The sequence below is a fragment of the Prunus persica genome, chromosome G1, assembly GCF_000346465.2.
Source record: "Prunus persica cultivar Lovell chromosome G1, Prunus_persica_NCBIv2, whole genome shotgun sequence".
NCBI lineage: Eukaryota > Viridiplantae > Streptophyta > Magnoliopsida > Rosales > Rosaceae > Prunus > Prunus persica.
The window spans coordinates 33,422,562-33,440,562 of record NC_034009.1 but is presented as its reverse complement, the minus strand read 5'-3'; the positions used below and the strand labels follow the sequence as shown (position 1 = coordinate 33,440,562).

Here is an 18,001-nt window from a genome sequence, read left to right as displayed (position 1 = left end):
ATATTTTTGAAAAAATAAAAAAATTATAGTCCTAGTCCAAGCATACACCAAACGCAGGATAAGTGTTATCCAACTTAGACCAAGCCAAGCCAAGCCAAGCCAGTCCCTAAGCATAGTCCATGCCAAGACAGTCCTGTGTACCAAACGAACGGAGTGACATGTGGCTTTGGATGGAAGGTACATTAAATGATCCATTTCCATCACCAACCTGTTCGCTTGGGGTTCAAAAGGTAAGGCAACACCTGGTCTTGGATGAGATGTACATTAACTGATCTATCTCACTTGCCAGGCTATTTATCAAATGGGTGGAGTGTTTGACTTGACAAGGGTCTGATCATGCATGTTGGTCATTGATGCGCCTCTGGTCGAACTTAGCACCACAGTGGTAGGGCCGGTGTTCAAATACACCTTTGTCCCGTTAGATCTTGGCATGGAGGCCTTTTATCGACCCCCGAGGGTACCAAGTTTGATCGGGTCGGTATTAAAGGTAACCTAGCCCAACTATGGTCACGTGGCGTTTTCTAATAGGCTCGACTCACAGTGATGGTATGAGCCATTAACAAAGCTAAAAAGCAAGCACCTTCCACTCCGAGTCATTCTATAGCGAGAGCCTTATATGGCCTTTAGATGAGGTCATATTTCTTAATCGCTAGATTAGATTAACAAATTTGATCCAACGATTAAGAGATATAGCCACACCTACTACAAAAATTCTTGCTTCCAGTTCACCACGTCGTCGTTTGGATTGTATTGCCCGCCTTCTCTAAAACCCTAAGCCAATATCCATAAACCCTAAACCTCAACTCATCCCTGACCCCGCATTAGTTCTCCATTGCAATGGCTCCGAGTTTCGTATTCGAGCCCCCAAGCGACGAAGAATATTCCGATGCCGAAGAAGAAGAACAGCAAGAAGAACAACAGGAGGAAGAAGAAGATGAACAACAAGAAGGTGTAAAACCCTCGCGACCTCGCCATTCTCAATCCCCATGGGACTTTGCTGCGTACTCCGAAACAGTCGCCGAAGAACATGCTCGTCGAAGCACCACCTCCGTCGATTTCAAGATCTCCAAAGCCCTGCAACAACGATCCGTCCCAATCTCAGACCCCATTTCCGACGATGGTACTAGCTCCGGATCCGAGTCCGACAAACAGGTACCAACTAACACTTCTATTTCTTTTGATTACTGAAACTCTTTCAATAAATTCAATTATATAAAGTTTTTGAAATGAATCTTGTTTGGTGTTGGTTATTTAGGAAGATTATAAGCCAGAAGATGATGAAGGCGATGATGCCACTAATGTCAGTGACAGTAAGTCATTTTTCTCTCCCTCAGACGGAGCGTCGTTTAATGCAAATTCGTTTATGGAGCTCAATTTGTCACGTCCTTTGCTTCGGGCGTGTGAGAAGTTGGGCTATACCAAGCCGACTCCAATTCAGGTCTCCAATCCTATTCCGCTAACAATTCATTACTTGTTACTTTCGTAATTTCATACACATCGTCTGAGTTTACTGAATTATTGGGTTTTGTATGTAGGCAGCGTGCATACCATTAGCTCTGACCGGGCGTGATATATGTGGGAGTGCAATTACTGGTTCTGGGAAGGTAAACCAGTTCTCCTTTCAGTAAAGTAACCATTACAGTTAGGGTTAGGGATTGTGTTAGTCGCGGTAGTTGTGACAAAATTGTCTTAGTTCATGCAATGACTGATCTTCCTATTTCATCTCAATCTGTTAACGCTTTTGTTCCTGGAATATTTTCACAGACCGCTGCCTTTGCCTTACCTACTCTGGAGAGACTATTGTTTCGCCCGAAGCGGGTACCAGCTATAAGAGTCCTTGTTCTGACCCCAGCCAGAGAACTGGCAGTTCAGTATGTGTTATTTCTGTCCTTGGTTATTGTATTAAAACGTTATACATATTTATCCACCTTTTCTCCTATTTAGAGTGGATTACATTGTAAATGGAATTGGTTGACAAATTGGTTGAAACTTAAGTATGAGCTAGTCAATCTAATACTTACTATAATATCGTATTTTGTCTTATATTGGTTGTTCTGACAAGATTGCTTGCTTTTTGAGGAGTTCCCTTTGTAAAACATCATATAATTTTTCTCCTTTGGTCTTGCCTTGTTAGTTTCGATCTAATTTCTGGTCATGGTTTCAGGGTTCATAGTATGATTGAGAAACTTGCCCAGTTTACCGATATCAGATGTTGCCTGGTTGTTGGAGGGTTATCATTAAAGGTTTGATTTGCATTCATTTCTTAATGCTTAATCGTCAGATTCCTGGTTTGAGGTTGGATTGCTTGCATCAACTGAATTAGGTCAAATATTTGTACTCAAATATGAGGACCTTGTAGCAAGCACAAAAACTACATCGTACCTCTGAATGGAAAAAGTTAACATATTATGTGAAAGTGAATGAAATGATGATCCACATGAAGTGCATCTGCCCATGGGGATCATTACATAATGCTTGCCCACGAAATGTTTTTTTAATTGCTCTTTAGCTCATCTGTTTTTTTTTTCCTTTCACAAAAATATCGAAGTAATTCCATGTTTTATCAGGCACAAGAGGCGGCCTTGAGATCAATGCCAGATATCGTTGTGGCTACTCCTGGACGCATTATAGATCATTTACGTAATTCTATGTCTGTGGATTTGGAAGATCTCGCTGTTCTAATTCTTGATGAGGCAGATCGCCTTTTGGAGGTTGGATTTAGTGCTGAGATTCGTGAGCTGGTATCCCCTTTCCCCTTTCTTAAAAAGCAGAATGTGCTGTTTTGTCTTACAATTTTTTTAAATTATTAAACAATTTCTAATCATTAGTGTATATGCAGATTCGTGTATGCCCCAAAAGGAGACAAACCATGCTATTTTCAGCTACGATGACTGAAGAAGTTGATGAACTTGTCAAACTTTCTCTGACCAAACCAGTACGCCTCTCAGCTGACCCTTCTGCGAAACGTCCAGTGACACTAACTGAGGAGTAATTCATTTATACTCAATATTCCAATTTGCTCCAATCAATATTTTTTTTAACTGTTGCACATTTGACCCTATAATTCAGTCATGAGTACATGTATGTTGAAAAACATGTTTGTGTATGAGTTATGTCATATTTTTGTCTGCATCATTTTGACTGTCATGTAGGGTGGTTAGAATACGACGAATGCGTGAAGTAAATCAGGAGGCAGTTCTACTTGCATTGTGTTCAAAGACATTCACTTCCAGAGTGATCATATTCAGGTTTGTATTATATGTGTAAATCGCTATTGTCTTCATACTTCATAGTAAGCAATTGCTTTTAAACTCCCTTCCTCTTGTCGCCTAATATCTTCTGTTAATTTTGTATTTTCTTTGGCAGTGGTACAAAACAGGCAGCACACAGGTTGAAGATATTATTTGGGTTAGCTGGCTTTAAAGCTGCTGAGCTTCATGGCAACCTTACTCAAGTCCAGCGCCTAGATGTGAGTAACTTGTGCATAGGGGAACAGTTTGTTATTTGTGTTATTTGTATAACGTGTTAGTGAAGTATTCTCGGATATATAATATTATAATGTAGAGAAAATTGTCGAAACCTGTTGGATATACGTTTGCTTTCCAGATGAGCTTTTTTTTTTCTTTCTGTATTAATCTTTCAAATTCTTTTCTTTTATTGTTTATGTAGGCATTGGAACTTTTCAGGAAGCAGGGAGCTGATTATTTGATTGCAACTGATGTGGCTGCTCGTGTAAGAACAAATTCTCAATTTTTTTCCTGTACATTAGTATTTCCAGGTGTGTGCGTCTCTTAGTCAGTAATTCCTGTGTGGCCAAACTTGGTAACGATTTCTTCCCTAGTTTTTCAGGCAATTGATTCCCTTAATAATAATAATAATATATTATTATTATTATACTCCACCACCCATCTATTTATCCCTCTATTGTCTTTCATATGTTTATTATTTGTGTTTTTTGTATCTGTGTATTTGGTGGGGAGTGGGAGAGAGGTGAATTTGTTGGAGTGTGGTCTCTTCTTCCCCTTTCATCTTGACTTTCAAGTAAAATACATAAGTTTTGCTTCCTTATGGAAATTAATGAATCGGTTTTTTATTTTATAGGGACTTGACATAATTGGTGTTCAAACAGTTATAAACTATGCATGTCCTCGTGACCTTACAAGGTAATAACTGAGACTCTTAACAGTTGCCATGTATTCATGCATTCACCTGTCCTACCATACACCTGTTGCTGACTTGCATGTCCCATTTTATTGTTTGTGCATGTATTCTTGTTTGTGCATCCTTGTGAGTTCAATCTCTTTTGTTTCTTTGTGCAGCTATGTTCATCGCGTGGGTCGTACAGCAAGAGCTGGCAGAGAAGGATATGCTGTTACTTTCGTGACAGACAATGACCGATCACTTTTAAAAGCCATTGTGAGCGTCATGTTTTTCCTTATTGTGTTCTTGGACGAGTTTCTTCCTTCGTCCTCAAGTTTTCTAAGTCTTCCAATTACTGCTGCTTGTTAAAGGAGGATCATGATTTCTGGAATTTACATTTTCATATTTAATGTAATTGTTATTGTAACCTTTCTGTAACTCAGTGGAACTCAATTTGATAGGCAAAAAGAGCTGGTTCAAAGTTGAGGAGTCGAATTGTGGCAGAACAATCAATTACTAAGTGGTCTCAGATAATTGAGCAGATGGAAGATCAAGTGGCCGCAATTTTTCAAGAAGAGAGGTTTCTATTGTTTCGTTAGTTTTTTACCCATTTAGTCTTCCCTAGAACTAATTAGATGCCAAATATATGCAGGGAAGAGCAAGCACTAAGAAAAGCTGAAATGGAAGCAAACAAGGTATTTAACACCACTCCGCCCTTGCTATATAATTGTCATATTTTTTTAGAGCGTAATAAACAATCAGAAGGTTTTACATTGCCCTTCTTTTGGGAACTTTGATGTTGCTACCAATACATTGTTTGGAGGTTGATGCTACGTATATAATTGCTACTATGATTGTTTGTGGCCTTTAATGCAGGCAGAGAATATGATTGCACACAAAGATGAAATTTATTCGCGCCCCAAAAGAACCTGGTTTGTAACAGAAAAGGAAAAAAGGATTGTAATGAAGGCAGCTAAGGTGATTTATTGATGCACTGTTTTTGTCTTATGTTGACATGCGTTTGTTCAGTCATATACAATGTGGTTGATTTGGTTCATGGATGCCTGTTATTTGCATGGATTGTTTTATAGACTACAAATTTGTGTTATATAAGAAAGACACATTTGCAAACACCATTACAAATGCTTCCGATATGACCGCTTGGGAACCATTTGTACTGTTATCTACCTGCCGTGTTTTCTGATTTGATAATTCAATTTTCAGTTACCACCTGTCCTGTTCATTTGTCACTAGGCCCTATTGTATTTGTATGCGATATAAAGAACTTTATTATGCCCACTCTGTAACTTAACAGGGTATATCTAAACTTTTTGTTTCTCTTTTGAATGCCAAAATAAAAGTGGTCATTCAAATTGTAGTAAGACCAAATTAATCTTCAAATTTATTATTCTTATCAATAAAAAAAGAAAAGAAACTACTCATATTGCTAGATAATCTTATGTCAAAGCCCTTCTCCAATATGTGTTTACTTAACAAAGTAAAGGTATGATGCTGTAACATTTTTTTCTCCTGCTGGCAGGCATCCAATGAAAGTGAAAAGCACTCTGGAATTGAGGTAATCAGTGCCCAACAAGCTGAAGACTTGAAACTGAAAGAAAAGAGGAAGCGGGAGCGTGAGGTGATATAATCCTGGATTTTTTTTTTCTTCTATTTTTTAATTAATCCAAGTTAAGCATGTAACATGGTAAGTTTGTGGAGCAGAAAAATTTGCCCCGAAAGAAGCGAAGGAAATTGGAAGCAGCCAGGGAAATGTTAGATGAGGAAAATCAAAATGAAAAGTCGGATGTATGTCTCTCTCTCTCTCTCTCTCTCTCTCTCTCTCTCTCTCTCTCACACACACACACACACACACACACACACACGCCTTTCTCATTCGTTCCTGTGTTGTCCACATTTTGGTCAAATTAAAATAGCCAGAGTGTTCAGTTTTTTGTCATCTTAGTTTTGAGTCTTACTATATTGGCCTGAGTGATCCTGCATGAGGGCCACACAGTCCTGGATCCTGGATACCAAGATTGGTCTGTGAGATCATACATATGTATGATTAGTTAAATAGTGTATATATATATGTTTTGTTATGGTGGAATAATATGCATAAACAGAGAGGTTATCAAATAACACAAGCATTTGGTTAGTTGGTGTTTGTAAACTTTTTATGCTTGAGGTCTGAGGTTCTAGATAGTGATTATTTATTTTTATATTAATGAAAGAGCCAAGTGGGTTTGCTTGATCTGGTCCCTTGCATTTCCCTTTGTGAAAAGGCATTCCATGGCTAAATAACAGTTCGATTTCATCAGTATGATTTTCAAAATTCTCCTGTATGTGGTATTGCACCTCCAGGTAGGGGGTTTTCTTCATAAAGCTCAGCATTTAAAAAAAAACTTCGATGATTGTATATATTAAGTAGATAGGTTAGAAGATGGTCAAAGATACTGTACCTCTATGTACGTGTTGTGCTTTTCTCTAAGTTTTAATGTAATCATAAAGCTCAACATTTGGAAAAAGAAAAAAAAACTTTTATGATAGAAAATATTGTGTAGTTGCGCACAGTGATCACTATGTAAGAAATTGCAGGGTAGTGGAAAAAGTAAGAAGGAGAAGACTGGAATGCCACTTGTTGATGTGGCTTACCGACGGGCAAAAGCTGTGAAGGCTGCAAAGAAGGCAACAGATGCTGGCAAGATTGGGAGGAAGCCTAGCAAGAAGTCTAGTAGTACTCCGCAAAGAACTGAGTCAAGGACAGATGAGATGCAGGACCTGTTCCAGAGCGACATGAGTCAAAGGAAGCAGAACAGAAAAAGCAATGGAGCCGGAAAGAAAAAGTCCAAAAATTCTTTTAAGAGCAAGTCAAGGTATGAATCACCTTAGCTTGTGATTAATATACTTGTTTCGGTTTTAATTTGCACCTTCTTGAGCATTGTATTTGATATATATATATTCTACATTTAGTTAAATTTTGGATGCTCATTTCGGCTAACGAAAGTCTTGGAGAAATAGATCTGTGGTTAAGTCACTCCAAAACTGAGCTGAATGTAGAACATAAATTCTATATATAGATTGGCAGATGAGCGAGGACATAAATTCTATACATAAATTCGCAGGAACATCTCATCCTGATGGGAAATAAATCATTTAGGCTCTTGTTTGGTTAAGCCTGGCAGCATGAATTGTAGTCCTTTAGGGTAGAGGTTTTGAAAAAATAAATGAAAGGTCCTTTATGCAACATTGAATTGTAGTGGTACTAGTGGCTCAAATGTTTGTATTTTCTAGTTTCCATAAACAAAGGAACTTTAATGGTACACTTGAGGACACGTATTAAGCCAATCCTTTATGGACAATACTTCCCTCCTGACCTCCTATTGTAGCTCAACCACAAAGTGAGATATTTCCTCTATATTTTAATTGTCAAAAGAGGTTTTTTTCCCCACTGTTACTGAACCCCTAGGTGTTTCACCAAAACAGAAAAAAAAAAAAAATAATTTAAATCCCATTGTTTTGTTTTTCACTTAACGATTTTTCTCAACCTTTTTTGAAAAATAATAATTTTCCTTCCTCAGTCAAAAGGTAAGGAGGAGTTCCTCCTTATGGGTAAGGAGGGAAGTATTTATCACCTCCCCGCATGAATGATATTCATGTATATCTGAATTCTGTAATAATTCTTCTCTGTTTCGATTTCTTTCTTCAGGTACAAGCGGAGGTAGCTCCATCAAGCTTGCAATGAATCCCCTATACCATGCAAAGTGTGATTGGTTTCTTCAAAGGGGTACTGAGGAGCATCTGAGCACGTAACCGGTACCGTACTACCATGGTAGCAAGAGCTGGCTAGCTTGTGCTAAAAGAATTTTTAATGTAATTTAATCGTGCTTGGTTGCCTGTCTCATGTATATCTGCATTAATACAGTTAATTTGTTTAATTTTTTAAGCATTATTCGTATATCTACATTAATATTCATGATTTGTTTTAATATAAAACAGTAATAATCAAAAGGTAACTAAAATAGAAATTGATATTATAGTGGATAAAGGTCTGGAAATTGTAAATATGAACTTTCGTCCGAAACAAATAACGCCTTTCATGACGTAAAGTGCTCCTGTTATATAAAATGCTCTCCTGGTAAAGGCAAGAACATGAAATGAGGCCCTGATATAGTCCATAAAATAAAGTTGGTCCCCAGTTTATGGGCTTGAATATACAATGTGGTCCCCCAATGTTGGAACAGAGATTCATGACGGCCCAAAACGAGGCCCAAATAATTTAATGGGAGCCCAAAACTAAGCCGAAATATAGTAGCCCACAGCAAGCCCAATTTTTAAAATCACGGCCCAACAATGTTACGAAGTTTTAGATAGCGGTCCAATACTAGGCCCAAATATGTAAATGGCAGCCCAATAATAGGCCTAAATTCATCAATAGCAGCCAAAGAAAGGCCCAATCTTAAATAGCGGCCAATGATGTAAAACTTGGCCCAATAAGAGGCCCAATATAGGCCATGAGATAAATGACTGCCCACTAAGAGGCCCAATGATCAAAATAGAAGCCCAATATGAGGCCCAATGATATAAATGGTGGCCCGATAATAGGCCCAATTGTTTTTAAATTGCGACCCAATATATGACCCGAATACTTAAATGGCGAGGCCCAATAATATAAATGGCGGCCTAGTAATAGGCCCAAATGTTTTAAAGGGAACCTAATAATTGGCCCAAATAGTTAAATGGTTGCCCACAAATATGCCCAAATTTTAATAGCGGCCCAAATACAGAAATTGAGGTCCCCAATCCGGCCAAACTAATATAAGAATTCTATAGTGAGGGCCTTATATTGGCCCTTAGGTGAGGTTTTTTCTCTTAACCTTTGATTAGCCTGATTTAACGATTAATAAGAAAAGTAAATTTAGGTTTTAGCCACAAAAAAACTTTCACTTTTGGAAAAAACCAAAGCTTTTTCAAAAAAGATAAAAAAACCTCTCAACTTTCAAACCAAAGACATGCAAATGTAAAGGATTCCTTAAGAAATCCAAAAATAAATAAGGGCAATTTTGTTCATTTTGGCTTCTTTTAAAAAATTTCTCTCATTGGACTTTTCCAAAGTCTCTCTAAGAGAAATGACCTCACCTAAGGGCTATATATAAATTCCTCACTACAGAATGACTCCATACTAATATATGCGGAAATCAGATATTGGGCCTATATCTAATCTGTGGAACTGGATAATGGGCCAAAAACATAGCTAATTGCCTTCAGCCCACTGAAATTGGGCTGACGAGGCGTAGGGCTGGAAGGACTCTATCAAGAGTAAATATAAATTTAGAGTGCTGCTAAACGAACTTTAAAATTAACTGAGTGCATCTTAATATTTAAATCAAAATGTAAAATGAACTAAATACAACCTATTTAACTACCAAAGATACCCTTGATACATCATAATACTCTCTTTGTCCAAAAAAAATAAAAAAACATTCATCTCCCCATAATCCCTTTTTCTCCATACTTTGATTCTCAAAGTTTTTAACCCTACAATATGGACAAATTGTTTTTGATATATTCAAAATCTAACTAATGATACAAAAACATTCAACTGAATTCTTTGATATTGATCCTAAATCAAATAATGAGTAATACTCAGGAAGTGAATCACTCTTATTAAAATACTCAATTTTGCAGCTTCAGGGTTTAAATTTTTTTTTTTTTCCAAAAAACACAGTATTTTATGCCGTCTGTTTTCATTGCCTTACTTGCTGATATAGGTCCCAATATGATTTGTGTGGCAACTTTTGTGGAGGGAAATTGGAGAAAACAAGTTTTTACGACGGACTTCAAATATTATAGGAAATTTCTTGAATTGAAAGATGAGAAAAATGAAAAAAATTACACGTTTGAAGAAGAAGAGTGACTAAAAGGAGAAGAGGTTCTACTGGGCTTGGTTTTAAGAGTTCGGCTGTCCAAATGCTAAGATGGAGAAGAAGATAAGTGTAGGGAAAAAAATGTGGTGTCAATGTTTTAGATGGTTTTTAAATGATGTGACATGTTTAAAAGAAAAATCAAGCAAATCGAGAAAAAACAAGCAGAGAATCAACGTTAGTAAAGTGTACTTATTAAAATTACATTTATTTCACAAATTAATATATCCTTTTTAGTTATTTTATATTAGAATAAATTAGTAATTTAATAAATAATTTAATAATAAGATGTACTATGTTAATTTTAGAATTCGTTTAACAACATTCTAAATTTAATCCTTACTTTTTTCTGTTTCCGGTAAACTCACTTATTAAGAGACCCTCCTCGTAATCAACACTTAAATAATGTAGGAATTTGTTCCTATAATTTCTGTGATATACATGGAAGAAAAATTACAGCTACACGTACCAAAGTCTCCTCCTATGTTGCAAATGGCCTTCTATGAAACACAGAAAGAAAAAGAAAAGGGAAAAAAAAAACCAATAAATAAAAACAAGACCCTAATTCTTCCTTCTGCAATTAATCACATAAATCATGTTACCTTGATAATTTCCTCCAACTTTATTCAGTTCAACTAAAGCGAATGAGCTCACCCACTTCTGGATCGCATGTATCAAACTACTTAGTTGGATTTATGAAACTGATCCAAAGAGACGACCGCCCGCAGTTAAAAATTTCTCATCTCCATGGTGGTTGCTGTTGCTGATGTCTGTAGCTAAACGGGAATGATTCCCAGCCACTATCTGGTTCCTTCCTTTTCCCACCAACGGTGGAACTTGAAGGAGGGGGTTGTGAGTTGTTCCTCAAATGATCCTCCATAGACCTGCCGCCCTGACCATGAATGAAAAGGTGCCTCAGGCCCGAGTCCCTATTGCCTCCCTCAACCATAAAGCCAGAATTCAGATCAAAGCTAGGAGGACGTGAGGGCCCAGCACCATTTAGACCTGGTTGTGCCATCGCACTCAAGTTCATAATGAACGGTGACTGGGAAAATGGAGGCGGAACAACTGACGGAGACGCCATTATTTGAGGCACAACAGGAGCTCCTCTAGAATCCACCATGTAGGGGATTGTGCCACCAGGTCCATACATGGCTGAGGAGAACGACATGGTAGGCCCTGTTGCCAGTCCATTGTACCCAAAAACAGGAGAGTGAGTGTAAGAGACCGTTGAACCCATGTCCAAAAGATTCCCCGTTCTTGCCATGCTAACATCTGCTGCAGTCTCAATAGCCTTGCCATTTGCCAGGGACAGAGTTTGAGGAGCATCAGTTCTGTTTATCTCCACTCGAGTACCCATGATAGAAATAACTGAAGCATCCGGTTTAGGCCATCCATATGCATTTGCAGTTTGAGAAGACTTACCTGGTCCTTGATCTGTAGAATCATTATGAAAATATGGCCTGTCATTCAAATCAAAATTCCTCATAGAAGGCTGCATTGATGATGACGATGAAGCAGGAGATGGGCTGCGACGGCCATTCCGATTGTTTAAGAACTGTCCTTCCACCCTTAAATCCGATGGTAAGGCATCACCATCATCATCAATACGATTTAGATCCAAATTGGGCCTCCCTGATCTATTTTGACTCACTTCAACTGAAGATTCCCCAGAAGGAAGGCCAGATGACACTGGAATTTGCTTTCCTAAATCATCTCCACCCTCAGCCACATTCAGATCAATGTCAAGGCAATCCAGTCTCTGCTTTGAGCCATCACTGGTGGCCCCTGTAGAAAGATTCTTGTCACCATCTGAAAATCTGCGAGGAGATGCTCGGCGAAAAGCACTAGTAGCAGCAGATCCTTTCCACCCAATAGCCCCCTCAAACTGCAAAGGGGCCACAGGTAAACCAGCAGCTGCTACTGGCCTTGAAACAGGAATTGGAGTAGAGACAGGATTTACCGGGCGATCCATTTCATCAGAGCACACTTCTTGATTTAGATCAAAAAAATTACAAAGGCTTTTTTCGGGGATAAGTTCAGGTTCTTGAGCTGCTTCAGTCACCTGAGAGGACTCCATGTCATTAGTGCATTGTTCTGGAATAGTGCCCACATTTTCTGAATTGACTATGTGGCCCTCCCTCTCAGGATTTACCTCTGCCGAATGACTTTGCTCAGTTGCCGCCTCCTTTGGTGAAACATGAGTGGGTAAGTCCTGTTCTCCATTTATAGAGTCTGGGCTATCAGCTCGTCTGAGTCCACCTTCTGAGATTTTCTCTGAAGATGAACTGCAGTATGGTTCTCTATAATCCACTACTTCTCTTTCTACTTCTTGGGCTACTTGTCGAGCAACTTCTAGAGCGTCAACCATCCCATACTCATGATCAATATCGTCAGCAGTTGTCAATTCCTCACTTTCATCGCTGACATGCTCCATCTCTTCATCAACAGCTCCCAGGTCAGCCATCCTGGAAGAAGTCTCTAAATCTTCTAGTTTTCCTGACATGCTAACATTACCGGACAAGTCATTTGGAGTGTTTGAACAGCATTCACCATCTTGAACTGTAGTATTGCAATGATTTACTGCTCTTGCATCATCCATCACACCCTTTGGATCAGATGCAGCTGTCCCTTCGTTAGCAAGAGCAGTCAATTTTTGACAAGAATCGTCCTGGTTGGCATTAACACTTTTTTGCAACGCAGAATCAGTAGCAAAGACCTGGGAATTTGAACCATCAGCACCTGAAGAAACAACCCCTGGCTCCACCAGACCAGGCCCCGAAGAGATGTCTGTCACACCCAACTTCTGTGGAGAACTGTTGACTTTCTCATCCTGATTTTCATTTTTGGACAACTCATTCGATTTTGGAGTGTCGGAATGTCCATCAACATTGCTCAGCTTTGCTACTGGAAAACTAGAAGTTCCAATTGAAGTAGTTCCTCCCACAGAACATATAGAGGATTCATCTTTTATAGGACTTTCTTGAATAGGGTCCACGACAACAGCAGAGGCCAAAGGATCTGGAGATCTATCTTTGATGTCTGCGTTGTCTAAAAGTTTGTGGGTTGGGGACTGTTTATTACTCAGTACAGCATCAGCACTTTCTAGTTGAAGATCGCCTGAAGTCCTTAATGGGGACAATTCATCTCGAGCAGGTCCTGATGTGTGATTTTCTCTGTTAGTACCTACTTCTGAAGTACTTTTTACAGCAGATGCCTTAGAATCTTCTTCCAAAATCTTAGAACTCCCATCAACACAGAGAACCTCAGCATTCTCAACATCCTGCTTCCAGCTATCAAACAGCAGTCTCGCTCGATCCTGAACCATTGTGCTTTTGTGGCCAAGAAGACTCTTCACGGTACTCCAGATCCCTGAAGATATTGACCGCTTATTGTCTATATGCAGCTTTTCAAGTGCCCGTAACAGAGCAGTTATTGACTCTTCTACAAAGCTCTCATTTGTATCATTACCTAAGTTTTGAGCATCTTTAAGCCATCTATCAACAAACCAGAGTCCATCTAATTGAATAAAAAGATCAAGACAATCTTTATTCTCCGTGGCGGCAATTGTGCTAGCAACAGCAGCCCACTGCCGGGTTGCATCACCCACATTATTCGCAATAGAATCTTTCTCACTCTGCATTACATTGACCAGCTCCTCAACTCGAGACGGGGCTGTGAGCCCATCTTTCATCTCAGTTAAAGTAAAGAAATCTTCGAGTGTCATGGTGCTTTACATAACATGCTTACAATCGAAGAAGTCCATGTAGAACACCAAAACTTTAATTTCCATTAAGAACTGCAGTAGGCTTTGATGACAATATTTGTGAAATAGAACTGCGGAAGTAACAAGACAAGTATTATGACCATCAAACATATGACATATAAAATCGATATTACCTTAATCACAAACAAGATCAAACTAGTATTGACACGTAAAGCATAAGCTTCAAGAATGCAATATGATACCTCTAATAAAGGAATATAAAATTATGAAGAAGCAAGTTAAATCCACTTATAATTTAGGAGCAGTACTTATAAACAAAATCATTTACACAAACTAATACCAATTTACTGATACGTACTGCAACAAAAAATATGAGATGATTGCCCTCAAATGGTCAGCAACACAGAATTAAACATATTTAGGATATCAGGCAGTCAGTGCATCATGGCATGGTAGTATTTGATGATATTTACACCAATTTATAAAGCCCCATTGCCTATAAATGCAACAAAATAGTAGAACTTCATGGCATGTTAAGGTCATTCAAACCATTTCTTTTCTTATTAAAACGTAAATCAAACATAACTAATCATTCTATAATTCTTGTATCCTTGTTAGGTGAAGAAAGAGAACATGATTATTTGAACTAAAGTACAAATTCAAGTACATACACACATACATCTCATTGTGTAAGTATAAGAATTGAGACCAATTACAAAATCTAACAAGTGAACTACATATACTTGCCGGAGAGGTGAAGAGTAAATGTATAAAAGGCATTAGATAAATGTTAACTAAATAAACTAACACACAATCATTGGGTCAATATAACAGAAAAATTATGTGAACATATTTACCTAAAGAAGGATAATATGACCCAGATGAGATCTTGTAAAGTAGAATATATATAAATTTGCTAAATTGGAAAGACAGAATGCCCACAAATCCAATTAGTTAAGTACATTTAACACTCAAGAATTCAATGACCTCAAATAATTCAAAATTAAACGATTCTTTCCAATAAAAGATTTCGAAATAAAACATTGAAAAAGTATGAATATGAACTATATTTAAGTAAGCCCCAAATTATACGTTGCCACCATTGCTTATTTACAACACCGCAGGGATAAGATGACAACAACCATTGGGGAGGGGGAGAGAGAGAGAGAGAGAGAGAGAGAGAGAGAGAGAGAGAGAGAGAGAGAGAGAGAGAGGGTTGTGCACCCCATTATGAGAAGAAGAAGAAAAACACAAATCAAATTTCAACTTTAATGATCCTTCACAAGATAATTCGTGTTTTATACTAGCAGTTCTTGTTTACGGGACATATTTTATCCCACAGTCACAGAATAACTACTTCTCTCTGAACAGAACTCTACTCCCAAAATCTAGTAGAACTGCCCGACCAATATACCCATATTGATGTTACACCCGACACATTTCTACTGCCCGTTGAATCTGGTTATACCAGAATTCAGATACAAGATTCACTTTTTTACATCCAGCATATACGAATCCTTAATCAGATACTAATCTGTCATTAGCCAACTTATTGAAAATAATATTAGTAAAAAAAAAACTTATTGCTAGACTAGTACATTCCACCAGTCCGCACAAGGGTATAGCAGCCAGACAATGCATTAATCAATGAGAGGGTTTTCAAAGAGCTTTAAAAACATATAAAAACAATTAGCTCAAATGTTCAACGAAACTCATATGAAATGACTTAAACTTCTGCTGCTAGGGAAGGAAGCGTGGCATAAAGAAGAGAAAATAGGCTATCTCACATGCACAACATCTAGTGTTCTTAGAACTAATCCACAGAGAGTCATCCAATAAAAATAACTACAATTCATATGAATATTCAAAGTATGATGTTGTATACAAGCATACAACAGGATAAAATGAAACTATGATGTCCAATAAATCATGAAATGAAAGTTGTACTGAAGGGAGAATTTTGCTTCACCGCCAAATTTAGAATACATAAATATATAAATATGCTGATAATTAATAAATGACCATTTAAGAACGCCTATGATAAAAGCATCTCTTACATATCATGCAGAGACAAAGGTTTAACATAACATATTCCAAATCTCTTGTTTAACACGAGAGAGAGAGAGTGATCTATACCTGCCGCCTGGTGTAGATAGAAACTTCTTGATGAGGATCGACAAATAAAAAGTACTCTAATCCTGAAACAACCGAACAAGCAATAAATTGAAAGCGCAAGTAGAAACTACAGGCATATAACATTAGTAGGGAAAACAATTACCCACACTCAGTAACCAGACAGTGAACCCTAGACTCAACCGCTATGCATAGAGTTCCTTTGATTTATTCAGAAGGAAGTTATAAAAACCAAACAAAACAAACAGCTGCGATTGCCATGTATAGAGAGTACCAAACCCTAGTATCCAAAATAGCGAAGTAAAAGCAAGAGAAACAAAATCCCACGCTTTCAGGGTTCGGCCGAACGAGAAGTGGTGTGAAATACGAGGATATGGAAAATTATAATCAGGATTATGAGAATTAATGCTGTGAGATATGTGCTTAATTAAGGCTAATTCCAAATTGAAATCGAATTAATCACACAACATCATAATGCGAAATATAAATAGCAAAAATTACAATCAGAAGTGTCTTCTACTTTACCTTCATGAACGAATTCGAAAACCCTAGCTTTGACACAGTTCCAATAGAGAAGCTCCCCCCACTCTGTAACTCTCCTTTCTCTTTTCCCTGTGTGTGTGTTTGGGGCTTTCTCTCTCTAGCTCCTAGGGTTTCTATTCCTCCCTATCTTTCTTGGCAAAAACCCTCGGTTTGTTCTCTGTGAAGAAGCTCTTTTCGAACCAGAGAGAGAGAAAGATAGTCCAACGTTTCGTCCTCTTAGTTTTTTCTTTTTCTTTTTTCAGAAATTCTGAATTGTAAAATTTGATTTATTTTGTAATTTGTGGTGCTTTTAATTGGAACTGGGAAACTGCACGTGCAGCTCGTGCGCGGGGCGTGACATGGATTTGGATGGACCGGCGAGTCAGCTGGTCCGATGAACCGGTAACGTTGTTGTTTGTTCGTATAGGGAATAGGGAATATAAAATAGGCAGATAGATGGGTTGGGTGCACCGAAGAAGGAGGAGACCAAAACTGTCAATTCCAGCAAGCCCTTTTGTGGGGCTTCTCATGTAATGTAATTATGTAATGACTTCCGAAGAAAAGGAGTGGGGTGGACGTGGTCTAAACTGAAAACGAGACGGGGTTATCCTTGTCATTTTCATGGGGTCCGGTCGGTCCCCCCTCCGGGTCACGTGTGGTGCACACATGTGACTTTTGTGAAATGGTGGTTTTCCATTTTCAATGCTTAGAAAAATTTCATGCATCCTTCCAAAGTTATTGTCAAACAAGTCTCCCTCATCTTTATTTCTTTTTCCCAATTGTTTTTTTTAATATTTAAATTCAGTTAAAATGTTCATTGAGATTAGGGAATCGGAAGTTTTCTGTTTTGGTGTGAAAATCGCTGAGGAGTCATAATAAAACGCAGTTGCCTTTGGTTGATGGTAATTTATAAATTACAGTTGCTAAGTATGAAATGGGCTTACTAGTTTATATACAATGAATCTTCATCACCGAACATGTTTATTCTCATGCTAAACCAACAATATTGGGACTGGTTGATTGCTTGCTTGACATATCCCAAGGTGGGAGAGCTCTTTCCAGTTATCGAGCGGTAAAGATAAATGTTTCTGTTTTTATTATTATTTAATTTGCCCTTCTTTAATTAAACCCTAGACAAGTAGACATAGACAACTTGCCTGCATATATTTATTTGATAGTGAATAAACCAGGTCTCTCGCCAAAATGGCATAAATTGCCTCTTCAAAAAATCACAATCAGTTTACCCAATCCCAATGGTTACCAAACTATCTTATAATACCTCTTAATTATTTATTGGACTAGTAATACGCATCTTATCCTTGAGAATAAAGAAGCTCAGGGCTCGTTTGGTACACCGTATTAGACTCTGGATTGGAGTAAATAGTCTATGTCAGGTGTTTGGTGTCAACTTGTATTATTTAATTACTCGACTATTTTATACGGGTTGGGCTTTTAATACTCTCCTTACCTGACTAACTAATACAATCCACACAGTCCGGTTTAGATAATACACGCTTAATTATACGCCTAAGCACGCGTTCTACGAAAAAAAATCAAA

General features: G+C 38.0%; 2 protein-coding genes across 2 annotated transcripts; one reads left to right on the top strand and one right to left on the bottom strand.

Annotated features, from left to right (window-relative positions):
- LOC18793989 (DEAD-box ATP-dependent RNA helicase 28) lies at window positions 735-8,113 on the top strand. Its single transcript, XM_007225168.2, has 19 exons — window positions 735-1,152; window positions 1,256-1,438; window positions 1,536-1,604; window positions 1,765-1,871; window positions 2,165-2,243; window positions 2,568-2,741; window positions 2,840-2,988; window positions 3,153-3,248; window positions 3,367-3,469; window positions 3,670-3,732; window positions 4,102-4,163; window positions 4,320-4,416; window positions 4,602-4,720; window positions 4,793-4,835; window positions 5,017-5,118; window positions 5,681-5,779; window positions 5,863-5,946; window positions 6,736-7,013; window positions 7,847-8,113. The coding sequence occupies exons 1-19, from the start codon at window positions 838-840 to the stop codon at window positions 7,860-7,862; spliced, it is 2,238 nt and encodes a 745-aa protein (XP_007225230.1). The 5' UTR covers window positions 735-837; the 3' UTR covers window positions 7,863-8,113.
- On the bottom strand, window positions 10,433-16,920 carry LOC18791301. The gene is made up of 3 exons (XM_020566966.1): window positions 16,447-16,920; window positions 15,925-15,986; window positions 10,433-13,898 (listed from the first exon to the last, which is right to left on the bottom strand). The coding sequence occupies exon 3, from the start codon at window positions 13,786-13,788 to the stop codon at window positions 10,801-10,803; it is 2,988 nt and encodes a 995-aa protein (XP_020422555.1). The 5' UTR covers window positions 13,789-13,898; window positions 15,925-15,986; window positions 16,447-16,920; the 3' UTR covers window positions 10,433-10,800.